General features: G+C 39.8%; 1 protein-coding gene across 1 annotated transcript in view; it reads left to right on the plus strand.

The window, feature by feature from the left end:
- The window catches only part of cacna2d3a (calcium channel, voltage-dependent, alpha 2/delta subunit 3a), a gene marked incomplete at both ends in the record, with an annotated part of 58,328 nt that overhangs the window by 16,270 nt on the left and 25,038 nt on the right, over nt 1-17,020 (plus strand). The window contains 11 exons of the mRNA XM_079467100.1: nt 7,035-7,197; nt 8,022-8,153; nt 10,150-10,210; nt 10,757-10,907; nt 11,225-11,299; nt 12,221-12,310; nt 12,396-12,509; nt 14,950-15,028; nt 15,245-15,378; nt 16,273-16,290; nt 16,845-16,916. Of these exons, the coding sequence (XP_079323226.1) occupies nt 7,035-7,197; nt 8,022-8,153; nt 10,150-10,210; nt 10,757-10,907; nt 11,225-11,299; nt 12,221-12,310; nt 12,396-12,509; nt 14,950-15,028; nt 15,245-15,378; nt 16,273-16,290; nt 16,845-16,916 (1,089 nt within the window). The remainder of the gene's footprint in view (nt 1-7,034; nt 7,198-8,021; nt 8,154-10,149; nt 10,211-10,756; nt 10,908-11,224; nt 11,300-12,220; nt 12,311-12,395; nt 12,510-14,949; nt 15,029-15,244; nt 15,379-16,272; nt 16,291-16,844; nt 16,917-17,020) is intronic.

Genomic DNA, 17,020 nt, shown 5'->3' on the forward strand with positions numbered 1-17,020 from the left:
GCCAATTTCATTGGCCTTTTCAAAATAGTCAGAGATGATTGGTTCTCAAGGGCGAACCCCATCTGTCGGTTCGACACAACGTCTCGTTCCCTCCATCAGGGAACAGAGGTTACATACGTTATTATTTACAAAGTGTCAAGTCCAATAAAGGTCTGTTGCTAGGGCTATGCTAGGCACTCTTGGACTGATTTTCACGTGGTCCTATAGGGCGTGTATACTTCAACAGCTTCAACGGTTTCAGGTCACAAACAGTTAACATCTGTTAGTGCAGGGCTTTTCTTTTGGGAAGTCACCTGGGCCCAGTCGCATTAACATAGCCACTAAGTTAAGACTGCGTCTCAACATCTAGAATACTGCACATAAGTTTATAAATGACGGTCAGTTTATCGCAAATAACGATCGATTAGCTTCACAAGACATCAATCGCTTCAGCGGGGATCACGCTTGTATTGGTTATGTGTGCTTTAGAACTCTTGACCCGGTGGCAGAGCTGGAGTTTGTGTATGGGGTGGCCAGTATATTCATTCCATTAGTTCATTTTCACCTCATCTTATTTACATTGCGTCTGTCATAGCCAGTATTTTGTTTAGCAAATTGCAGCAACAACTTTTCCCATTCTAAACAAAGAAAAGATAGCGATAAACGCAGACTTGCTTGACTTTCATGTGCGTGAAGTTACATGCAGAACTGCCTCCAAATGTCAAAACAAAAGCAGTGCTCAACATGAGGTGAAATCAGATAAGTAGCGTATCAACTTTTGGAGGGACACCCAGGGTGTCCAATTAGATGTCAGGGGTGTTCAGTGCTACCCCTCTGGCTCAGCCACTGTGTGGACCCCATTTACATCCATTACATGAAGCACAGAGGACTGCGGATTTACCTAGAAATCTTCTTTATTGTTCGCTGTAATGAAAATCCATAGAAGGTAAGGAGGAGGCGGGAACCAGGCGAACATTTAACAAACTTTTTATAAAAATAAACAAACAATAATACAGAAGTAAAAGCCATAAAACACACACAAACTTAACATATGTCTGGGTCCGGTCTTCTCTCGTCAACAGTCCTGCCGCTCGTCCTTTTAAGCTCCCGATCTCCTCCGTAAGATATGCGGGACCGGTGTGCGTACAGCTGATTGCAACTATCACTCACACCACCGGCCCCGCCTCACGGCTCTCGCCTTCCTCACCACAATCGCTTTGACTTTTGCATTAGCACGGACCTGTCACTTTCTCTTTTTGACTGCAAGATTACTTTGTTATTAATAACAACAGGTGATTCCTCAGATGTAATCAGAGTCAGAACTTAATACATTGAGATGTTTACATTATGTTACCCAGATACATCCACTAGAATTTTATCAATCGAGTCCTCCAAAGCCTCCCGAGCATCATAACCTTTTCGCTCCTGAGCTTCACGAGCCCGCCTGCATTTCCGCCCTCAAAAATGAGCATATTTGTATAACTGTAAACTGATTGTTGGCATATTCATGAAATTGTTTCTAACATAAAACAAAAATTTCCTGGTATTGTGTCCCCCCTACTTCTCAAAGTGGCACCCTTGGTTACCCATTGGATTTCTCATTTGTTGTCGGATCTATTAAAAAGGCTTTGGAATCTACCTATTGTCTGCAGTCTGTGGCACCCTCACATGACACAATCAGGCTAAGATTAGACAATCAGACACTTATCTGTCTATGTATTTGCTCAATAACAATTTCAGTTTCTCAAGTTCACCTCGCAGATGATAAGGTGGGACGGATAGTATGCATATCTGGCGTCCTGTCCCGAAAGAAGGCAGGTGTGGTATAAAGGCAGAGGGTTTTCTCCCGAGCTGGTAGGATGATTGGTGAGATTAGTTATAGAAAGCCAGCCGGGTTGAAGATCTGATTTGTGAGGTAAGTCATGGAAAGCCAGGTGGGTTAGTTATCTGCATGTGCTCCTCCCAAACTTTCTTAATAACGTTTATTTTTAACCAAAGAAAGTTCTGTATTCTAGTAAGAAAGAAAACACCAGTTACGCACAATATACATGGCTTTATAATCTGTTTATTTAGTTGTATTTAGTTTGGCTGGGATTGGTAGGCTGTGGGGTTCAGTGTTTTGATGGCACCACACAGTGTTTAACAGCTTACACATTAAAAGTCTCTTTAGCTTCCTCCTGCTTGATCTTTCTGATTGGAATTGTGTTTGCAGTTTGTTATTTTGCCAATGCGTTTCTGTCCTTTAGGGTACGGCTCTTTCCGTCTTGTAATGCTTTGATATTGTAGTTATATGTTTTTTTCTTCAAAGCTGATTTGTGTTTCTGCAGTCACATCTTATGTTTCTCTGTCGCTGTCCAGAAGCAAAAGGAATATTTTACCATATTTTACCATTTCATGGAATCATTTCAAATGAAGCATTCAATTTCAACACATGCACACACATTTGAACATTTGTGTTTTATTATTTCAACTGTTAATTCATTTGAGTGTCTTTTATTTTTATAATTCATTTTTCCACGGCTATAAAATATAGCATTATGAACTACTTACTTTCCCCTACAGTGACGGATGCACTCCTTCTATAAGCTTTTGAATATTAATGTGTTGTGTTTAGGAACACTGTTAATGTAATAAGTCTTCGTCTCTAACTGGCTTCAAGTGTCTTTAATGTCTTCATTTCTGAAATTCTTCAGTTAGCTTATAACTTTCCTCAGAATATTTGCTAGACTGCAGTAATACTTACAGTTTTCCACTGCTTCAATGCCTCTCTTAACCTTATTAAATTGTCTTACATTAAGATCTTGCATTATCTTTTTATTTAAAGGGGTCGTTTAACGCGGCTAAAACAAATCTTATTGTTTGCTTTAGATGTAATCCAATGTTTATACATGATTTAAGATATCTTGCTCCGCCTCTCTGTTGATATTTTACCAATCTCATCGCTCTGAAAGCGAGGTGTGCTATGATTGGCCTGTTCACTAGTGCGTAGTGGTTGGTCGAATACTGCACGGAAATGTAACGCCTCATATTCGGAACATCAGATTCCAAAAGACAGGTGATAAAATAGCATCGATCCTCGTGTAAATCGTGTTTATTCAAATTAAGTGCTTGGTATCAGAAAAATGACATAAAAAGAGGAAAGCTTGAATTTGCCCTTTTCTGTTTTACATTTTGAACGGTCTTGACTAATTTAACATATTATAAATCTCAATACATCTTAACAATTGAACAGTTTAAGAGTATCACTTTTCTTCCCCTCTTATATCCCATTCCCCTACTTTTATGCTCAGTGAGAAAATTGAGCTCTAGCTTGACCTGCCAGGATCTTAAACCTGGGCTTGAAGGGGGTCAGGGCAATTCTCATACACATGTGGAGGTGCTCATTGGTGAACCTGGAACGATATTTAGTTTTGATTATGTTCATTGTTGAGAAAGCTGCCTCGCAGTTGTATGTGGAGCCAAACATGGTCAACATGTATAGGGCAACTTTCCTCAGACCTGGAAAAGCTGTCTCAGGGACCATTTGGAGCCAGAAAGTGGAAGGGTCAGTTTTTACCAACTGCTCTTTCAGGGCCACATCTGCTTGGAGATCAACCAGTTGCATCTGGAGAGGTCCAGCATTTGCCCATTTAAAGTGCTATGTGACTTCCTTTGAGAACCCCCTGACATCTGTGATGAGAAATGGGTTCTGAATAAACATGGTGAGCTGCTGTCCAAACCTGAAGCTGACAAAACGGTTGCTGAAGTTTACAATCAGCTTATCAATAAAGTCAACGAAAGACTTTTCGTTGACTTTGATCAGTTTCATAATTGATCAAAGTCATACATACAACTCAACGCATACAACATACAACAAGTAGCATACATACAACAGATCAAAGTCATACATACACACACACACACAACATAAAGTGATCATGGAAATTGATCAGTTTCATAATTGTATTCATCACCTCAGCATGCTCATCTGACAGGGAGGCGCAGAATGCAATGGTAAGCTATCAGCTCAGGATTGTCCTCTCAGTCTTGCTACAGCTCTTTTCTCTCTCCCTATCATATCAGTTATTGAAACCACTTGTTTTGGCTCTTATGTAACATAGGTAGATGTCTTCTCCTCTTGTACTGGTCTGAAGAGGAGTGACACCTAACAGATCTTGACAGAATGCTCTCTGGTCTTTGTTGAAAAACCTGACATACACCGAGCATTGTCACAAATGTCAATGGACTCATCCACAGCTAAGTCTACACATGGTGCCTTACAAACGGCTTCATCTAGCTGTGTTAGCACTTTCTGAGTTAATATCTCACTTTTCTTTGTGGCAGATGACATGTGTTCTTGTTTTTGATTTCCCTCAAGTAGTGTTTCAGCTACTGCACTCATGCATTCTTTGACCATTCCTCCACCAGTAAATGGTTTTTTGTGTTGTCCCAAAATCCAAGCAACTCTGAGGGAACACTCATTAGCACGTTCCTGCTAATAGCAGGATCCTGGTGGACTGGTTACACTGGGCACTGAAACTACTTATTTTCTGTGATCTCACTTCAGATTTGAGTGGGTATGTTTGTTCAAACCATTATGTTTTGTCTCATAATGGTGTCCTTTTTTTGGAGAGCGCCATTTGTGCCTTATTTCCTCCATCTCGGTCGTCTGTTTCTCTCCGTCTCACTCGCCTGTTTCTCACTCTTTCTCCGTGTCACTCGTCGTTTTCGTCAACTTTCTTTCTGTAGTGCAGTCGTCTGTATCTCTCCCTTTGTTTTCTGCATGTGACGCTAACTTTCTTTTTCTTTCTACTGTCTTTTTATGTGTAACTTGCCTCTAACCCTGCCGTGTGTCTGCACTATCCAGTCTCAATGTTCACAGCCTGGAATGCACAGACTTGATTGGTTGAGTGGAATTACTCGGGTGGCTTAACTATGAAATTGGTCTGTTCATTTCAACTACCGCTACCATAAAGACTACCGTGCATTTGCAGATCACACAAAGAAACAACAACATCAAACTTAACTCGCGTTAGTCTGTACCAAAGTCTTTTACAATGAAAATATACTAACAGGCTGCGAATCTGAAGCGCCAGACAGTCCTTGCAGAGTTTTAACTGTTGGAACTGCCCCACTTTTTTAACGAAAGCTTCCGTGCATAGCCGGTCTTGATCTCTCACAGATTCGTGAAGCAATCGTTGGTGAAATGCCTTGCACAAACCTGAACATTTGGATTGTATTTCACTGGATCAGTGTTGAAAATAAAATGTAACCTTTCGTTTTGTTGTATCGTCTTTTGGAAGGGCAAACAAAGAGGACTTCTTTTTACAACGAAACACCCATCGTCTCCGCGACATGGTTGCGCCGGTACAATGAGATTTACAAGACTGCCCACCGTACTTGCGTTTAGATTTGGGCGGTCTTAGTCAAATCGTGTGAACTGACGTAGATTCGCAGGGGTGTGGTTACACGAGCCGTTTCAGGCAGGTCTGGGTGAGCATTCGCTTCTAGATAAAATACATCTTTTGTTCCAACACGTACATTTTTACAATTTTATTTGTCTAATACATGCACAGGCAACTTATAACACACCAAAGACAAAGAAAAACACGTATTTCCAGCAAATCTCCCCTTTAAGCAGAAAATATACATATGTACTAAGATCCCCATTTATGAGACCACTCCCCTGAATTTAACAATAAAATGTATATTTATTTTTATAAACTATAACACATTCCTTTTTATTGACGTTTTATATGATTGAGGTCATTTGTTCTCATCTGGGTAACCGATGATACTAGCCTTCTCAAAGTCACACACCTGATGGTCGAGTGTATAGCACATAGTCTATGGTCATAATATGTCACTTTGTATCTGTTTTCTACAAACAGGAAGTAAGTAAAGAAAAAGACGCCCATGGTCCGTACTCAGCTCAGGGCTCCTCTGGTGGAGGGATGAATGGGAGTCCGCCTCATTCATCACAGTAATAGTGTAAGAGACAACTTAAATGAGGAAAAACGGTGTGTGGAATTGCTTCTTATTCTAACACTGCAAATTCAGGATGTGCTGTCACTGTCATGTTGTGCAACATGATGCTTCTGAATAACGGTATGACTTCTGGAAAGAGCAAACTACCTCCTATTTAGAATTCTAAGTTGTACTGTATGGTCATTCAAGATACAGACCAAATGTGTAACCTAAAAGGAATCAGTCAGTGAATAAGAACCCCCCCCCCTATTATGAGGAAGGGCATGATTCCTAAATGAAAAATAAGAGATGAAGAATATGAAGTAACGTGACCTCCTGACCACTTCTGAATGACTCGATTCATATTATTAGCACTTTTATGTCATTTCCTTCGAAAGGGACCAGGGAACCAAAGAAATGACATCTCTAATATATTAAACAGGCTTCTTCACAAATAAAGGTGTTTAAAAGGTTCTTCACAGCGATGGCATAGAAGAACCATGTTTGCTTCCACAAAGAAGTCAAAGGTCTTTAAAGAACCGTCTCTCTCTTACCCTTCTGGGCCACAGTCCCATGAGAAGCATCAGATCTTTTATGGCACTGCGTATCACGCATTACACTTCACTTTGGATCGATGAATAGAAGCTGATTTCTTTCAGTGCATTCATGGCTATTACTTACCTAGAAATGAAGCGGTTTAATTTAGCGGTGGGACTCCCCTCACAGATGCTCTTAAAATGCCCTCAGAGAGGGATCTCACAGAGGACGCGGCGCAGATCTATATATAACACAGATGAATGATTTATTAACAGCTCCTCTGGTACACACAGACTGTAAAATATAAAGCCACACTAACAGTGTCAATGCTGAAGTGTGTTATAATGCCTCTTGTGTTGTGTAGAGGAAATTGTCAGTACTGATGCCGAGAGAGTTCTTTCACATGCTGTTGTTTCTCTCGGCTCTTTCAGTCTCATCTGTATTGTTACAAGAGCCTTTTTCTTTTCTTTCGATGTAATCTTGCACCAAACATCTGAATCTAGTAATAATCGAATAAGCGAATCACGTTGTAGGCAGTTCACTATAACTTTCTCTGTCTTTTTTCCTGACAGTACGAATACTTCAACGCTGTGTTGATCAATGAGCTGGATGAGGAGGGCAACAGTGTGGATTTGGGTGGAGAATTCATCCTGAAGCCCAACGAACATTTCAATAATCTGTCAGTCAATCTCAGTCTCAGTGTTGTGCAGGTGCCCACAAACATGTACAACAAAGGTATACACGGCTTCACATCACCGCATGTTAACTTTGTGCCTATGAAATAATGAATAAATCAATCATATTCTCACTCTTTGGCCACATACACACTGCCGCTAAATTCAGTTGTCACTTCACCGTAGTGCTCAATCCTGTTCTGTAACTCTTGAAAATTAATTTACCAAAACGAGTTAACTTTGTAGTAGAATGCGGTCGTCAGTCCTGTAAATGTGTGAAGTGTGTGTGTGTGTACAGAACAGGATTGAGCACTATGGTGAAGTGACAACTGAATTTATCTGCAGTGATGACCTTGGTTGAATGATGTTCTTGTTGTGTGGACTAATCCAATAAATGTTGTTTTTGTTCGTTGTTCAGTACAAACAATGAGGCCATTGAAATGTTGAATTCACTTTTCAAGATCAAAAATCAAAGAATAAAAAATGTATTAAATGTCTTAATCTTTGTAATGTTTTCCTACTTGAATGAGTACATGTTGTCCATAACAGGGTGGTCTATGAAAGGCTCCCTTGCCTGCGGAAAAAGTCATATTAATAATGATTTTATTTCTGAGGAGGGAAATGTATTTTGAAGGATTCATTTACCTTTCAAGTTGTAGTTTCTTCTAAATGAAAAATGTTTAAATTGCTAAGTAAAAATGGCACTCGTTTCATATAATGACTCAATAATATAGAATATATACACAAACCTTATATTACTGATATATCAATTCAATTATTTTTTGCTTTCTATTAAAAACCAAAGCACTTTGATGAATCAATGTACAGCCTTTACAATTGAAGGTGACATCAATAACCACAATAACAGTCTGTTTTCTGTTACAGACTCGGCGATTGTGAATGGTGTGTACTGGTCAGAGGCTCTCAATAAAGTGTTTGTGGACAACTTTCAACTAGACCCGTCTCTTATTTGGCAGTACTTTGGTAGCGCAAAGGGCTTCTTCAGACAGTATCCAGGTAAGATATTAAATCAGTCCAGTCCAGTGTGCAGTGTGGGTCAATAGTTACTCTGGTGGTTGCATTGGAGAAAGCAGCGGTCTTCAACCTTTTTTAAACCATGGACCGGTTTTGTTTTAAAAATATTCACACGGACCGGCTGGTGGGGATGGAGGGAAGTACAATGAAAATAATTATCCAATACTGCGAATAAAAAACTACCAATTGCGTACTTATTTATTATTCATTTACTTTCCATTTTATCGTCAAACTGCGCATTCAAAACATCACAACGAATTTAGTTGAAATGGTAAAACTTCACCTGTACGCGCACCGGTCTCGTATCACAGAGGAGATCGGGAGCACAAGAGGATGAGTGACCGGACCGTCAGTGAGAGAGGACCAGGCCTGGCTTTTAGTTATGGTTGTGTGTGTCACCGGCAGTAGCCCGCCGGCTGTCTATTTACATTTTTATTTATAAATTAAAAGTTGTTTTATGTTCGCCGGTTCCCACCTCCTTCCTTCCTTTTATTGAACTGCGTTACAGTCGTCAAACTTCGCCATCATTCCAACTTTCATCCAACTTTTATCCAACTTTTACAAACAAAGCCATTTACAAACTCACCATAACTCACTTAATGGGAGCCTTGGGCTTGTTTCCCCGCAATAATACTGTCCAAACGAGGAGGGATGGGTGACTGTGAAACGCGAAGTGTGTTGCAAATGTCCAGCCTGCTTCGTAACTTTGTTTTTGTTGCTGTCACTGTTTTTCAGTGCTGGATGCTTAGTTTCAAGATGTCGAAGCAATTTTGAGGGCTTCATTGACTCATTCGCCAATTTATCTCCACATTTTACACACATAGGGTTTGGAGCTTGTTAACTGCCGGTAGCGACAAACCCATAATTTAGATATTAATCGTCGTATTTTCGGTTAAAGGTGGCTTTCTTTTTCTTGTGAGTAGCGTTAGTCTGTCTCTGAATCACAATCACTTGATCTTTTCTTACCTACTCCACTAAAGAATCCATCGAGAGACGTTTGTTTGGCACTCATTTTTATTCTGGTTGAACATTCTCTTTATTGCTCAAAAAACGTGCCCTCTGTGTAAATTTGAACGGTCGCTCTTAAAGGTCCAATACATAATAAAAATATTCAGTGTCGTAACAGGGAATTTTTCAGCACATTCTTGCGACCTGGCAACGGCTCTTTCACAGCCCGGTACTGGGTCGCGACCCTAGGGACCTCTGCATTAAAGGGACAGTTCACCCAATAATGAATGTTCTGTCACCATTTACTCGCCTTCAATTTGTTCCAGATCTGTATACATTTGTTTGTTCTGATGAAAACAAAGAAAGATGTTTGGAAGAATGTTTATAACCAAACAGATCTAGACTAGCATAGTAGGAAAATGACTTTATCAATAACTTTGTTCTGTTGAACACAAAAGACGACATTTGAAGAATGTAGAACATGACAGTTTCTGGGCACTTTCATTCTTTTCCTACTATGTCTATGGGAGTCAATGGAGAGCCAAGAACTGTTTGGTTACAAGCATTCTTCCTAATATCCTTCTCTGTGTTCAACAAAACAATAAAAACAGATTTGCAAAAAGTCAAGGTGAGTAAATTATGACAGAATTTTCATTTTTGGGTGCAGTATCCCTGAACTGTGTTGTTGTTGATGAATCTGTCCAATGACTTGACTTGGGTTTTTGTCATGTGTGAAATACATGTGTGTTTTCTGTAAGGTAAGATCTGGAGAAATTCACTTGTCGTCAGATGTCGTTTACTTATAAATGTAATATTTATCATGTTTGTAGTTTATGTCCATGGTTAAGGCTAAATAGTACATTAACAGCTGTTTTGAACAAATATCCATACCAGAAAACAAATGTAAAACTTTGACTAAAGCCTAGAATGGTCACTGCTTTTGAATAAAATATTCATATTTAAAAACAAATACTTGATTGGCCTAAACTGTGCATAACTGATTACACATATAACTTCTGTACCTTCACAGGTATAAAATGGACACCGGATGACCATGGGGTTATAGAGTTTGACTGTCGAAATCGGAAATGGTAAGTGTTTGGTCACCAGAAAATAAATTGAACTCTTAAGTATGTGTAACGTCAACTAAAATGACTTGTGGGGTTTGGCCTGTTGTTAAAATTAAATCAATTTGGGGTTTTTTATCTGCAAATTCCATAATTACGGATTTACGACACATTCATTGTCGTGATCTGTAATCTATTCATTTGTGTTCATGGACACAAATTTCCCCTTTTCTTGTCAATCAGCACGACGGTGAGGTAAGGCTGTTTCGCCACCACCTATAAAATGTACGACTTATTTTAATATCAGGTTGTAAATATATAAATGTCTATGACTGACGCCAAAATGTCCATGAACACGATTTCAACTGCCTGAGACTGGGTTGGGATATAACGCATATAGCACTGGACATTTACTGCATCCTCTTTAAAGAAGACAATGATTATTTGTTAAATCAAATGATTAGGATATTATTATTTAATATTATAGGAAGTCAGATCCAGTTGGATTGGCATGAGTGTGAGTAAATGATCATTTCTGAAGATCCATGTACTGTATGTGGTTGTGTACAGGTATATCCAGGCAGCAACATCACCTAAAGATGTGGTGATTTTAGTGGATGTGAGCGGCAGTATGAAGGGGCTGAGACTGACCATAGCCAGGCAGACTGTTTCCTCTATATTGGATACACTCGGCGATGATGACTTCTTTAACATTATTGCTGTAAGTTCATCACTGCCTCTGTAAAGCCAGAAGTCGGCAACATTTTGTCACTGTAAACACTTAACAGTTATGCAGAAAATTCATTCAAAAGTGTAGTTCAGGACTGATTTCAGAAGCTCTGTGCTACAGGTTGGTTACTAGGACGTTTTTTTATTCACGTGTTTCAGAAAGCAGGTCATGTGAGCGTCTGCACTAGCATAAAGCTATAAAGCTAAACTTATGACTGATGGTGTTTTGTGTTTAACTTCTCATCAGACTGGTGTTTGTCTGTCATCTTTACATGTATGACTGTTGATGTTTGTGTCTTTATGTGACAGTATAATGAAGAGCTGCTGTATGTGGAACCCTGTCTGAATGGAACTCTGGTTCAAGCCGACATCAACAACAAAAATGTAAGTACACATCATGTTTGCAAGTGTGCGGATTTCATTTTTCGAATTAAACATACGTGCTGTAATGTAAACATTAGTGAATAAAGTACTGTTATCATCCAATGGATCAAACTTTACGATACATTGACGGGCGAACAAGGAAATAGGAAGTGTCTGCTGTAGGAAAAGCCAAGACAACAGCAACAGATAAGACAAATATACCAATTTACAGCAAAGTACTTTACAACAATCATAATTCAACAACAACAAGCTTTCAAGGAACGAAACACATAATTTGTTAAAAGTGTCTTGAACATATTTAAAGACGGAAGTACAGTCAGCTTTAAGATCTTTTGTCAATTATTCCGTGCAAAAGAGGCACTATAAATAAATGATTTCTTTCCTAACTCCGTTAGAAAGAGTAACGTGTAAAAAATCATGTGAACATAAATTGTAACTTGAATTTCTATTTGAAAAACTAAGAAACAAGTAAGATGGTGTTAAGCAATACCAATGAGAACTTCTAAGAATATATAAATATGTTAACTCTGCCAATTAAAACCAAGTTTAAGCCTAAACTTAGAAAGTAATTTGTCAATATGTAACTTAAATATTTGGAAATTTAACTTGTTAATAAATACAATTTTGTTACTCTCAACACATTCAACTTTGGTTCCTTGGTAGGACATTAAAGCCGTGCCAAGGAATCTCCCAGAAGTAGTCATTAATTTAGTGTGATCAATATTTAACACAAACTTTAATCCAAACAGACGCACCTGTACTGAATGTGCAAGCCAGTGATAGTACTGTACGAGTGTATGTGATGAGTAATGGCAGTCGTTGGACGAGAGTGCATGATGGTGGACTTGTGTACTGTGTATAAAGGTGATGAAGTTAAAATAATGTCCGCTTCACATCCGTACTGTGTCTGCTTCTCAACAGCATCTCCATGGACGTCTGGAAAAGCTGGTTGCTAAAGGTATAGGTCTGCTGGATTTGGCACTGACTGAAGCCTTTGAGCTTCTCAGTGATGTGAGTACACACGTGAACACTGCTTACTCAAGCTCTATTCAGAAAAGATTCATTTTATATGGCTGATCTGTTTTCGTGTGTTCAGTTCAACGAGACGGGCCGAGGCAGCGGATGCAGTCAAGCCATCATGTTAGTGACGGATGGAGCTGTGGACACATATGATTATGTCTTTGCCAAATACAACTGGCCAGACAGAAAGGTAAGAATTCAAGAATTCTGCTGCTGGTAAACTCTGAGTTGAACTCATGCTGTAGTGTAGCTTAACTTTTAACCTTGTGAACCCAAGCCTTGGAAAACCCGGCTCAGAGTTTGCATTGCGTTGCGACACACAGCATCTGGCCTGAGGAGCAGTTGACAACAGAAGAACAACAACTACAAAAACAATGGAGGAGAAGGCATTTGCTTGCTGGAACTGGAAGAAGAAATGACCACATTCCTCTATTTACTGAGTCCATTGTCGCTGTAGTTTGCAGGCGTTCCATTGTTAATGCAGTCTTTCTTCGACTGCCTTGAAAATCAACGCCTTCAGGGAGTAAATACCGCAAAGAAATTAAATAAGCATGTTCGATCTGCACATACAAAGTGCATGCGGTTACAGAATTGCATACTATTCCGACTATACAGGTTGCATACTATTCTGATGACGAAATTTGTGTCACGTGCACTGTACTTGCATATGCATAAAAACTGAATTATACCTGCCACAGAAAACAAGGTAGAGATAGATAGATTGGATACAGAGACATCCAATACATCATATATTTATTAAAGAATAACACTGAGAAAACTGGCAAAGATAACATGAAAGTACAGCTAGTCACATTTAAGACGAGACAAGGAACACAGTAGCTGTGTCTGAATTTGCCCCATCTCCTATATAGTGCACTACACCATTTTGTAGTGTTTTTCCGAATTCTGAGTTAACAACTCATTCCCTACATTCATTAACTACTTTATACCCACAATGCATTCTGAATTTGAGTGTACATTCACGCATATTTCCCATGATACAGCTTGAATCAACCGTCTGATTAGAATCAGCTGGAGTAGAGTGACAGTTAATGCCACCAATGTTTGTTTATACTTTATAATACGTCTTGTTTACATTTATTTTCTACTTCTTGAGAATAAACTGATTTAATGAATGTTATACACTCACCTAAAGGATTATTAGGAACACCATACTAATACTATGTTTGACCCCTTTCACCTTCAGAACTGCCTTAATTCTACGTGGCATTGATTCAACAAGGTGCTGAAAGCATTCTTCAGAAATGTTGGCCCATATTGATAGGATAGCATCTTGCAGTTGATGGAGATTTGTGGGATGCACATCCAGGGAACGAAGCTCCCATTCCACCACATCCCAAAGATGCTCTATTGGGTTGAGATCTGGTGACTGTGGGGGTCATTTTAGTACAGTGAACTCATTGTCATGTTCAAGAAACCAATTTGAAATGATTCGAGCTTTGTGACATAGTGCATTATCCTGCTGTAAGTAGCCATCAGAGGATGGGTACATGGTGGTCATAAAGGGATGGACGTGGTCAGAAACAATGCTCAGGTAGGCCGTGGCATTTAAACGATGCCCAATTGGCACTAAGGGGCCTAAAGTGTGCCAAGAAAACATCCCCCACACCATTACACCACCACCACCAGCCTGCACAGTGGTAACAAGGCATGATGGATCCATATTCTCATTCTGTTTAGGCCAAATTCTGACTCTACCATCTGAATGTCTCAACAGAAATCGAGACTCATTAGACCAGGCAACATTTTTCCAGTCTTCAAATGTCCAATTTTGGCGAGCTTGTGCAAATTGTACGTCTTTCCTATTTGTAGTGGAGATAAGTGGTACCCGGTGGGGTCTTCTGCTGTTGAAGCCCATTCTCCTCAAGGTTGTACGTGTTGTGGCTTCACAAATGCTTTGCTGCATACCTCCGTTGTAACGAGTGGATATTTCAGTCAAAGTTGCTCTTCTATCAGCTTGAATCAGTCGGCTCATTCTCCTCTGACCTCTAGCATCAACAAGGCATTTTCACCCACAGGACTGCCGCATACTGGATGTTTTTCCCTTTTCACACCATTCTTTGTAAACCATAGAAATGGTTGTGCGTAAAAAAAAACAGTCACTGAACAGATTGTGAAATACTCAGACCGGCCGGTCCGGCACCAACAACCATGCCACGCTCAAAATTACTTAAATCACCTTTCTTTCCCATTCTGACATTCAGTTTAGAGTTCAGGAGATTGTCTTGACCAGGACCACCACACCCCTAAATACATTGAAGGGTGTGTGTATTTTGTGCGTGTGGAGTTGCGTGTCTGTGTTTTATGCATGTGGGTGTGGATGAACCTGTGTGCGTGTCTGTCTTCTGTGTGTGTTCACCTTTTTTTATACTCAGTTTCATATTCATGGTAAATAGCCGTAATTTACCAAAACAATTCAATGTAGGCTATGTACTGTTTTGCACTTTCAGCTTAAATACGTTTACATTTCTTGTGGAAATATTATTTTATGTCACACCACATTCAGTTGTTTGGCTAGCCAATACTTTATCAAGGCTAGAAGGTTCAAGAGAAAACGAATGAAGTGACGTCAGCAGTTATCCGCCGTTAACACGAGTCTGTCGCTGCAGGTGCGTATATTCCCTTACCTGATTGGACGGGAGTCTGCGTTTGCTGATCATCTGAAATGGATGGCGTGCGCTAACAAAGGTTTGACTTCACATCACATCCACAGAACAACACAAACTCTCCAAATCATCACTTCTGATGTGTCATGTTGTCTGTTAGATGAAGTCTGGCTGTGTGAGGTCACAGATTTGATGTGTCAGATGCTTTGTGATATTTACTGTAGTGTTTTCATCTGCTCTTCCACACACACACACACACACACGTGTATTAAAGCTGTCACATGTGTTGTTACTGCAGGTTATTTCACGCAGATTTCCACGCTGGCAGACGTGCAGGAGAACGTGATGGAGTATCTGCATGTGCTCAGTCGACCCAAAGTCATTGATCAAGAACATGACATGGTGTGGACGGAGGCTTACATGGACAACACAGTGAGTCACGGTGATCAAATACCATCATCTGTGCGGTCACACGGAGCCCGCCGGTCAAGCTCAAAACTGTGAACGTGTCCTGTAGGGCTATTGGCTGGTTTTTCTCTGCGATGTAATTGATTCTTGGCTGTCTACAAGCTAACATTCAGCACGTCACCTCACATCAACATCTGTTCAAAACCTTGTCATCATTTGTCCGCAAATAAATCAAAAGAAACTTTTCAATATGCTTCAGCGCTTTAAAAGCATTTGGCCGTAAGGGACGCTTCGCATCGGGTCCCGATCACACTGAAGGGCTTTATTTGGCGATAACAGCCGCCTGTTTGTACATTATCCCGTTTATTACACGACCACATGAGAGAAATCTGGACATAAAATGTGAATTTAAAATCTTTTATTAGATGTTTTTTTCGGTCTTAAAGTAAGAAACCACGTTCAGATGTTACCAACAGGTTTTTAGGTCATTTGGTTGAATCATTTGTCATAAAACACCTGTCAAAATGATTTGCTGTGACTGGTCAGCAAATAAGCCAAAGTAACCTTATGATGTTCTCGTGGAAACAAGGCAATAAAAACACAACTTACTGTACACGCTGTCAAAGGTCACCTGGTGTGTCCAAATACATGTTTTATTGAAATTGAGCGGAAAGTGTGGATACAAACATGTATTTATTCATTTCCTGAAAGTATGAAATTCTCTTAAACCAAACTACAAAAAAGATGATTAACGTTTCTGTTTAGCTTTGTCAAGCCTTGATTATGTTTAATCATTTCCTTCATAAATAATGCCTTGAAAGAAATGGATGGGTCAGATGTAATATAATGTTGACTTAGACGCGCGCACACACACACACACACACACGTTTGCTCACAGTTTGTGTTTTGTTTTTATAGCGTCCACAGACTCAGAAGGTAAAAGTGCATGATCTTATGAACCGTATCCATGATCATATGTTCATTGATGACATTGGGATGTTAAGTGTTCATAGTTCACATTATTGATGCTGTATAAAGTCATTTTGTTTTGTGTTATATGTGTACACACACTGTCGATCACCTGACTGAAATCATTTTGTTATGTTTAGTTTATGTATAAAAAACCACACCGCAACGTTCCTGGAGCGTTATTTTCTGAAAATAATCATCAGGGAGCGTTATATAAGTGATTTTTATGTTTTTGAAATGTATTTCTTAAACTGAGCAAGAGGTCAGAGAGAGTGAGTGAGTGAGTGAGTGAGTGCGAGGGCGGGGGCAGGGGTGTGTCCATCTCAGGGCAGGGGTGTGTCCATCTCAGGGCAGGGGTGTGTCCATGCTGTCGACGGATCATCTGAGCGTCACATCATCACTCCTGCTTTATTTCATCACACTGTACTGTACAACACATTGACTTTCATGTGTACGGATCTTATCATAGGATCTACTGGCATGTGTGCGTTCACGTCTCTCTCTCTCATGCATGTGTGCAGCTGCAGGGCAGGCAGGGTCCCGTCCTCATGACAACAGTGGCCATGCCTGTGTTCAGCACCAAAAACGAGACCGTAAGTGACGTAACATGTGTTTATGATAGATGTATACTGTATATAAGAATGGCTTTCTGGATAACTCATCAAACAATAGAACGACAAAACACCACATTTAGATT

The sequence above is a fragment of the Barbatula barbatula genome (assembly GCF_947034865.1).
Source record: "Barbatula barbatula genome assembly, chromosome: 11".
NCBI classification, from domain to species: Eukaryota; Metazoa; Chordata; class Actinopteri; order Cypriniformes; family Nemacheilidae; genus Barbatula; species Barbatula barbatula.